Raw genomic sequence first — 10,149 nt, 5'->3', positions numbered from 1 at the left:
GAAATTAGTTATAGTTGTACTTTTACTTTTGATACTTGAGTATATTTTTGCAATTACATTAACTTTTGATACTTAAGTACATTTAAAACCCAATACTTTTAGACTTTTACTCAAGTAGTATTTTACTGGGTGACTTTCACTTTTACTTGAGTCATTTTCTATTAAGGCGTCTTTACTTTTTCTCAAGTATGAACGTAATATCATGGTTAGGTATACTATATTTATTCAAAAGGAGACCATCGTGCGCTTACAGAAGTTGCCTATACTATTCATATACCATTCACACACGCACACGGACACACACGCACACGGACACACACACCCACATCACCTCTCTCTCTCTCTCTCTCTCTCTCTCTCTCTCTCTCTCTCTCTCTATTTCCGCTCCTTGAACCGCTGCCTGGATCATCCTGCTGCCTCACTGCGGCCAGTTTTAAAGTGCGTGACGTCGCTTCCTTTCAACATGGCGCAGCTAGGCAGGTTGCTAATGGAAATCTGAGGGATTTACCCCACCTTCTGTCTTTATTTATGTCTGTACGTTAGAGCAACTGCCGCTGTCATCTCGAACAGAATACATCGGTCTGAAACGGCTGCTGCCCTTTGGACAGGCTCTTCGCCCTAATTCCGGTGCGTCATGTATGAGGGCAAAAAGACGAAAAACATGTTTTTAACAAGAGCTTTGGAGAAGATCCTGGCCGACAAGGAGGTTAAAAAGTCTCATCATTCACAATTGCGCAAAGCCTGCGAGGTGGCACTTGGTAAGTTCTGGCATTATCACAATCTGAGCTTGTCATTGATTTGCCCACGTCATACATCTCTGCTTATCCTGCTTGATAGGTTTTCGGCTGCTACAATGTCGCAAAAATCTTCATAGAATCTGTTGGCAACATTGTAGAGCTAAACGGGTTATATGGCTTTTCGCCCGATAATTTAGGAGTTATTCTGGTGAAGGATGGGATATAAGTGTTGAATATACAACTATCGAGGTTGCATTATAGGATCGGAGATAATCATTGTTTAGTTACTATGTGAATACGGAAATGGTGCAAGTGACAGGGGTGGGTGCCTCCTTTGACATTTGCAAGCTGCTACACTAGTTTATTACGCATGTAATTGATAATTCAGCCCTTTTGAAATAAATAGACAGCTATTACCTCAAAGCAAACTGGCACTGTTATTATTACCAATTATACAACCTAATGGAACTGCATTTGTCTGCAAGTCATAGGCTGTAGGCTACGGCCACTCGTAGCCTCTATAGCTACAATTCTTCCTCCATGAAGAAGAAGCTACCGACAATGTTAATTTCAAATGAATCATATTTCATTACATTGTTAGGACGATATGTGAAAATAATTTAGCCTCAACACTTTCACTTTTTCTGGTGGGATCTTGTGTGTCATACGAAGCAGTGTCTGTCTGCCTGCTCTGGATATCCAGACTGCCCTGCGTGGCTGGAGAGGGAGTGGTGTTGAAAGAATGTGGCCTATCGCCTGGCAGTGAATGTTGGCGACTGTGGTATCTTTGGAGACTGGATCTGAGTTTATGTCCAGGTCTGGGTTGTCCCCAAAAACACCTGCACCACGGCGGGCAAGTGGCAGATACTTTTGGCCATGGAGTGTATGTTGACACCTGCTCGTCGAACATCTTATTCCAAAATCATGGGCATTAATATGGAGTTGGTCCCCCCTTGTTGCTATAACAGCCTCCTCTCTTCTGGGAAGGCTTTCCTCTAGATGTTGGAACATTGCTGCGGGGACTTGCTTCCATTCAGCCACAAGAATATTAGTGAGGTCAGCCACTGATATTGGGCCTGGCTCGCAGTCGGCATTCCAATTCATCCCAGAGGTGTTCAATGGGGTTGAGGTCTGGACTCTGTGCAGGCCAGTCAAGTTCTTCCACACCGATTTCAACAAACCATTTCTGTATGGACCTCGCTTTGTGCACAGGGGCATTGTCATGCTGAAACAGGAAAGGGCCTTCCCCAAACTGTTGCCAAAAAGTTGGAAACACAGAATTGTCTAGCATGTATGTATGCATGTATGCATGTATGCTAGCATGTATGCTGTAGTTTTAAGTTTTCCCTTCACTGGAAGTAAGGGGCTTAGCCTGAACCATGAAAAACAGCCTCAGACCATTATTCCTTCTCCACCAAACTTTACAGCTGCCACTATGTATTCGGGCAGGAAGCGTTCTCCTGGCATCCACCAAACCCAGATTTGTCTGTCTGACTGCCAGATGCTGAAGCGTGATTCATGACTCCAGAGAACGTGTTTCCACTGCTCCAGTGTCCAATAGCGCAAGCTTTATACCACTCCAGCCGACGCTTGGCATTGCGCATGGTGATCTTAGGCTTGTGTGCGGCTGCTCGGCCATTGAAATCTATTTCATGAAGCTCCCGACGAACAGTTCTTGTGCTCACGTTGCTTCCAGAGGCATTTTGGAACTTGGTAGTGACTTGCAACCGAGGACAAGTTTTACGTGTTACGTGCTTCACTACTCTGCGGTCCCGTTCTGTGAGCTTGTGTGGCCTACCACTTCGTGGCTGAGCCGTTGTTGCTCCTAGACGTTTCCACTTCACAATAACAGCACTTACAGTTGACCAGGGTAGCTCTAGTTGGAAAGAAATGTGATGAACTGACTTGTTGGAAAGGTGGCATTCTATGACGGTGCCACATTGAAAGTCACCGAGCTCTTCAGTAAGGCCATTATACTGACAATGCTTGTCTATGGAGATTGCATGGCGGTGTGCTCGATTCTTATACACCTGTCAGCAACAGGTGTAGCTGAAAAAGCCAAATCCACTCATTTGAAGGGGTGTCCACATACTTCTGTCTATATAGTGTATCATGTTACATTATCAGCATGGCATCATTCACACTCGCAGCAGGTGCATTAAGCAGAGGCTCGTCTTTACACTATAGCCTTACCTCCATTGGTCCTATGCCGGGTTGCTTTATGTTGGACATAGAAAGAGGAAGGCTCAACTACAGTCATGCAACTCAGAACAGGTTTTGTCCTGATAGTTTCTGGTCCGTGTCTCAACACCAGGATGTGTGCTAGGCCTTTTTGGATCAAGTTAGGTTCTCTTCTGCTGTACCAGTAATCTGACACTGCTGGTGAAACAAATGGGCCCACCTTTGTTGTTGAGCAGCCAGTGAGTCGAGCCTGTCTTTTGTCTTACTGTACCTGTCTCGACGGTTTTGGGGGATAGGGAATGCACAATACTAGACTACATTGGTATTAGCCAATATGCAATGATATTATAATGTTATTACACTGTTAGTAACACCATTGAGTATTCACTACATGTTAGCATGTTTACTAAAACTTTCTCTTTTAATGTAAATGATCTGAACTATGATAATACAAATAGTTTATCAGACATCTTTCTATTCTTTCCCTATTGTCTTACATAGGCTACTGGGTTTCTATGAGAATTAGGCTATGTACTTCCTGGAGTTGTGTGAGGTTATCTTAAGTAGGAGGAGAGTTCATAGTAGGAACAACGCTCCCCCTGCATTCATAAAGTGAATAGCCCAGATTAGTCAGAGCACCACAGTGTGTGGGTGTTTTAAGAGCCGTGAGTTTATCACTGCTTTATTATGCTGGAGGCCTGTGTCGTGGCCTATAAATATTACACATTCTAAAGGTGTGCCTGAATTCGTCGTTTTATTTTTATGATAACCAGCTGTGATTCTATTTAACAGCGTATTGGAGGCATGGATGGACATTTTGAAGGCTGCTCATCCTAAAACAATGAGAAACTTTGAGTCTGAAGTAACCACTTCCTGTCTAAACAACTGGGTGACCCATTACCAGTGACTTACATAATCTCTCCTCTTGCCTTGAGGCACAGAGACATCTCAGAGAGAATGCCATTACTTCCAGTCTACTGACCTCTCAATGCCAGTCCCTCTGATCATGATACATTCAGTCCTCACTGTCCCCCTCATTGAGACACGTTGTACACACTTCCAAGACAATCCCAATCCCTACCTACTACCCCTAGTCCCCTACACACTACCCCTAGTTCCCTACCTACTACCCCAGTTCCCTACCTACTACCCCTAGTTCCCTACCTACTACCCATAGTACCCTACCCACTACCCATTGTCCCCTAGCCCTAGTCCCCTACCCACTAGCCCTAGTCCCTTACCCACTAGCCCTAGTCCGCTAGCCCTAGTTCCCTAGCCCTAGTCCTCTACCCTCTACCCTTAGTCCCCTACCCACTAGCCCTAGTCCCCTACCCACTAGCCCTAGTCCCCTACCTACTAGCCCTAGTCCCCTACCCACTACCCCTAGTCCCCTACCCACTACCCCTATTCCCCTACCCTCTACCCCTAGTCCCCTACCCACTAGCCCTAGTTCCCTACCTACTACCCCAGTTCCCTACCTACTACCCCAGTTTCCTACCTACTACCCCAGTTCCCTACCTACTAGCCCTAGTCCCCTACCGACTAGCCCTAGTACCCTACCCACTAGCCCTAGTACCCTACCCACTAGCCCTAGTACCCTACCCATTAGCCCTAGTCCCCTACCCACTAGCCCTAGTCCCCTACCCACTAGCCCTAGTCCCCTACCCACTAGCCCTAGTCCCCTACCCACTAGTCCTAGTCCCTCACCCACTAGCCCTAGTCCCTCACCCACTAGCCCTAGTCCACTAGCCCTAGTTCCCTAGCCCTAGTCCCATACCCACTAGCCCTAGTCCCCTACCTACTAGCCCTAGTCCCCTACCCACTACCCCTAGTCCCCTACCCACTAGCCCTAGTCCCCTACCCACTAGCCATAGTCCCCTACCCACTAGCCCTAGTACCCTACCCACTAGCCCTAGTCCCCTACCCACTACCCTAGTCCTCTACCCACTAGCCCTAGTCCCCTACCCACTAGCCCTAGTACCCTACCCACTAGCTCTAGTCCCCTACCCATTAGTCCTAGTCCCCTACCCACTAGCCCTAGTCCCCTACCCACTAGCCCTAGTCCCCTACCCACTAGCCCTAGTCCCCTACCCACTAGTCCTAGTCCCCTACCCAATAGCCCTAGTCCCTTACCCACTAGCCCTAGTTCCCTACCCACTACACCTAGTCCCCTAGTCCCCTACCCACTTTCCCTAGTCCCCTAGCCCTAGTCCCCTACCCACTAGCCCTAGTCCCCTACCCACTAGCCCTAGTCCCCTACCCACTAGCCCTAGTCCCCTACCCACTAGCCCTAGTCCCTTACCCACTAGCCCTAGTTCCCTACCCACTACACCTAGTCCCCTAGTCCCCTACCCACTTTCCCTAGTCCCCTAGTCCCCTAGCCCTAGTCCCCTACCCACTAGCCCTAGTCCCCTACTCACTAGCCCTAGTCCCCAACCCACTAGCCCTAGTCCCCTACTCACTAGCCCTAGTCCCCTACCCACTTGCCCTAGTCCACTACCTACTAGCCCTAGTCCCCTACCCACTAGCCCTAGTCCCCTACCCATTAGCTCTAGTCCCCTACCCACTTGCCCTAGTCCACTACCTACTAGCCCTAGTCCCCTAACCATTAGCCCTAGTCCCCTACCCACTTGCCCTAGTCCACTACCTACTAGCCCTAGTCCCCTAACCACTAGCCCTTGTCCCCTACCCACTAGCCCTTGTCCTCTACCCACTAGCCCTAGTCCCCTACCCACTAGCCCTAGTCCCCTACCCACTAGCCCTAGTCCCCTACCCACTAGCCCTAGTCCCCTACCCATTAGCCCTAGTCCACTACCTACTAGCTCTAGTCCACTACCTACTAGCCTTATGCTGATACTGAATAGGCAGTGTTGTTCAAAGGCATTGCATTATTACAGCCCTATTTTAACTCTTCTTGTAGCTTTGTGATCTTCATTGTAACACTATCCAAGCATTTGTTTTGTTTTGATGAAAAACGTAAGTTGTCAGCCTCAGATTTAGTTTGTTCTCATTTTCACTGTGAACTTGACTTTTGCTGTTGTATAGGGATCCATCCTGCGTCAGCTTACATAGTGAAAGGTTCTCACATTATCACAGAGGCAAAACAGTGACGGAAGCAGGAGTACATTCATCCTAAGATCAGGGTAGGAAGAGAGACTCTGGAGACATCAAAGATGCCTAGGTGCAGTAGCTGGCGCTGTCCTCCTATCCTGAGAATGTGGTTTATGGTCCATTTTATTTCATGATGAATAAATAGTTTGCCAACGCCGGGCTGACTTCCAAGTCCATAACCAATATGTGATTTTTCTGCAGTGAGATAAATCAGCATATTTACATCCTCCTGAAAACAACCCCAAGTATTTTGGTGCTTGCATTATGGACTAAATGGGATAAAAAAATATAACAGATGCTCTCTGTCAGTCCATTGGAAGGTGAGGTAGAGAGACCATAATGCTTGTAAACACCTACCTGACTCTCCAAACAATTAAGGGGGAAGGGGAGGGGCTACTGTGTTGTTTTCAGACCAAGTTGTTGGATCAACTTTAAACCCAGCCGTTGAGTCATGGGGAGGGAAGGAGCTGCCAGTCGCAGCAAGGTCAGGGCTCTTCCAGAGGTCAGGGCTCTTCCAGAGGTCAGGGCTCTTCCAGAGGTCAGTAGGGCCGCTGCACATTTCTCTCATTCCACAGTCCTCCGCTTTCCCAGCTCACTGCAGCCTGTGAATACATTCAGTTCACACACACGAGGGCCTGCTGCGGGGATATAGCAGTCTGTCCACAGTGTATGCCTACACTGTGCAGTCTTAATCTGGTTTATATACAGTGTATAGCCGTGGTTTCATGAACTTGGTCATATCTAGGATACGTAACTGGCAGTCCTCTGGAAACAGTACTGTCTTTTGTCATTTTATATGACAAAACAACCAATGTAGAGAAATATGTTTTCAATAACCCAAAATATAGTATTTTCAGCTGTTTGAAGCTGGTGTACAAAACCCAAAGTAAAATACGTAAAAACAAAACATAAGAAAGAGAAGCATAGAAATAGGGCACATAGAACAGATATACCGCTTCTTAGACTTGCTGTCAATGAGAATGACAGATCTATAACTCACATTTCTATATGAATTTGGTCAGGTCGCCCAAAAATTTAGATATTGTAGCTTTAATGTTACTGAATCGAGACTGTATCTATTATAACTATAGCAGTAACTACGAATCCTTTTAAATTAAGCTGTCACGTCCTCACCATAGAAAGCCTATATTTTCTATGGTAGAGTAGGTCAGGGCGTGACTAGTGATTTTAGTCTAGTTTATTATTTCTATGTGGGGTTCTTGGTTTATTTTCTATGTTGGGGTTTGTGCATGATTCCCAATTAGAGGCAGCTGGTATCGTTGTCTCTAATTGGGGATCATACTTAAGTTGTATTCTTTCCACCTGTGGGTTATGGGATATTGTTTGTGTGTAGTTGCCAGCGTGCGCTGCATTTGACTTCACGTTTCGTTAAGTGGAACTCTGTGGAACTCTGTGTACGCTGCGCCTTGGTCTGATCATCATTATTAGGAACAACGTGACAGAATATCCCATCAAAACGGGACCAAGCAGCGTGCCCGGGAGGAGATGGCATCCTGGTCTTTGGAGGAGATCAGGGAGAGAATATCCTGGACTTGGGAAGAAATAATGGCAGGAGACAGGAGCCTGCCATGGAACCAGCGAAGGAGGGACAGCGACGAAGTCGGGGAGGAAGGCCACAGAAACCCCAATACATTTTTTGGGGGGGGAGTCGGAGAGCCGAGGTGCAGTCGGCAGAGCCGAGGAGTGAACCAGAGCCAGTCTGGGATCTGAGGGAGAATTTGGAGGAGAGAGAAATGGGAGAGTTGTTGAGTTGGTGGAGGATGCACGGTATTTGCCCTAAGGAACGTGTTGTCAGTTTGGTGCCACCTGAGTCAGCTCCCCGTGCCTGCTCCTCGCGCTCGCCCTGAGGTGCATGTCACCAGCCCGGTACTACCAGTGCCGGCCCCACTCACCAGGCTTCCTGTGACGATCCCCAGTCCAGAGCTTCCGGCGACAGTCCCCAGTCCAGAGCTTCCGGCGACAGTCCCCAGTCCAGAGCTTCCGGCGACAGTCCCCAGTCCAGAGCTTCCGGCGACAGTCCCCAGTCCAGAGCTTCCGGCGACAGTCCCCAGTCCAGAGCTTCCGGCGACAGTCCCCAGTCCAGAGCTTCCGGCGACAGTCCCCAGTCCAGAGCTTCCGGCGACAGTCCCCAGTCCAGAGCTTCCGGCGACAGTTTCCAGTCCAGATCTTCCGGCGACAGTTCCCAGTCCAGAGCTTCCGGCGACAGTTCCCAGTCCAGATCTTCCGGCCACAGTTCCCAGTCCAGAGCTTCCGGCGACGTTTAACAGTCCGGAACCTCCTGAGACAGTCCACGGTCCCGAACCTTCTGTGATGGTCAACGGTCCCGGAACCTCCAGTGCCATGGCCGGTGCCTTCCCCTGCGCCGATGCCCAGTCTAAGCACGGCGTCCAGTCCAGCTCCAAGGCCAGAGTCTTCTTCAGCGTTGGTGCCAAGTCCAGGGACAGTGTCCAGTCCTGCTCCATGGCTGGAGCTTTCCCCTGCACCTAGGTCCAGTCCAGGCACAGTGTCCAGCCTGTGTCCATGGCTGGATCCGCAGGATGAGTGGGTACTTCGTCCCACACCAGAGCCGCCCCCGATGCTGGTGGATGAGCGTGTACTTCGCCCCCCACCAGAGCCGACACTAGACACCCCCCCTAACCCTCCCTTTTTGTTTCAGGTTTTGCGGTCGGAGTCCGCACCTTTTATATTTTCTATGGTAGAGTAGGTCAGGGCATGACAAGGGGTTGTAGTTTAGTTTATTATTTATATGTGGGGTTCTAGGTTTATTTTCTATGTTGGGGTTTGTGCATGATTCCCAATTAGAGGCAGCTGGTATCGTTGTCTCTAATTGGGGATCATACTTAAGTTGTATTTTTTCCACCTGTGGGTTATGGGATATTGTTTGTGTGTAGTTGCCAGCGTGCGCTGCATTTGACTTCACGTTTCGTTATTGTTCTGTATTGTGTTGGTGAGTTTCTTTATTAAACATGTGGAACTCTGTGTACGCTGCACCTTGGTCCGATCATCATTATTACGAACAATGTGACATAAGCAATGTGAGCTGAACCATAGTAGATCTCATTTCATTCATATGTTGCGGAAAAGAGGCGCGCATCACATTTCTAATATGCTGTTTACAAAAGTAAGGTTGACATGAACAACGTTATGGAGCAACTACTGGGTCAAACTGTTTTCCCCCTGAGTGTGGATGGTAATGAAGATGAAGCTATATATAAGTATGAACAGAATATATGATGTACTATTCAGGAAGAATGTGTGCGCTGATAGCAGAATACAATCCCTTAAAAGGCCCTTCGGGAATGTTTTTCTCTCCGAAAACCTTTAACAACTATCTACAGCCTGCTATCTACAGCCTGTTATCTACAGCCTGTTATCTACAGCCTGCTATCTACAGCCTGCTATCTACAGCCTGCTATCTACAGCCTGCTATCTACAGCCTGCTATCTACAGCCTGTTATCTACAGCCTGTTATCTACAGCCTGTTATCTAAAGCCTGCTATCTACAGCCTGCTATCTACAGCCTGTTATCTACAGTCTGTTATCTACAGCCTGTTATCTACAGCCTGTTATCTACAGCCTGTTATCTACAGCCTGTTATCTACAGCCTGTTATCTACAGCCTGCTATCTACAGCCTGTTATCTACAGCCTGTTATGGCCTATTTTTGTCACATATGTACTTTTGTAATTTGTTTTGCCACACCCAACCACACACGGTGGGTACATTTTATGTGGCCCTCAATCAGTCAAAGGAATTTCATGGACAATATCTGAATACTTGTTATTAACCATGTGTTTCCATTTATTTATTTGATTTGATTTCTTTACCCCTTTTTCTCCCCAGTTAATAGTTAGTCTTGTCCCATCGCTGCAACTCCCATATGGACTTGGGAGAGGCGAAGGTCGGGAGCCGTACATCCTCCAGAACACGACCCCGCCAAGCCGCACTGCTTCTTGACACACTGCTCGCTTAACCCGGAAGCCAGTTGCACCAATGTGTCGAAGGAAACACCATACAGATGGCAACCAAAGTTAGCGTGCAATGCTGGGCCAGTTGTGTGCCGCCTCATGGGTCTCCCGGTCGCGGCCGGCTGCGACACA

General features: G+C 48.0%; 1 protein-coding gene across 4 annotated transcripts in view; it reads left to right on the top strand.

Moving 5' to 3' along the window:
* The first annotated feature begins 410 nt into the window (after window positions 1-410).
* The window catches only part of LOC123991331 (brefeldin A-inhibited guanine nucleotide-exchange protein 1-like), a 125,358-nt gene continuing 115,619 nt past the window's right edge, over window positions 411-10,149 (top strand). For all 4 annotated transcript variants that reach the window (XM_046292823.1, XM_046292822.1, XM_046292821.1 and 1 more), the window contains exon 1: window positions 411-758. In XM_046292823.1, the coding sequence (XP_046148779.1) occupies window positions 635-758 (124 nt within the window). In that variant the 5' untranslated portion in view covers window positions 411-634. The remainder of the gene's footprint in view (window positions 759-10,149) is intronic.

The sequence above is a fragment of the Oncorhynchus gorbuscha genome, linkage group LG12, assembly GCF_021184085.1.
Source record: "Oncorhynchus gorbuscha isolate QuinsamMale2020 ecotype Even-year linkage group LG12, OgorEven_v1.0, whole genome shotgun sequence".
Lineage (NCBI taxonomy): Eukaryota > Metazoa > Chordata > Actinopteri > Salmoniformes > Salmonidae > Oncorhynchus > Oncorhynchus gorbuscha.
Note: the sequence above shows the minus strand (reverse complement) of the source record. Positions and strands in the feature narration are given on the sequence as shown.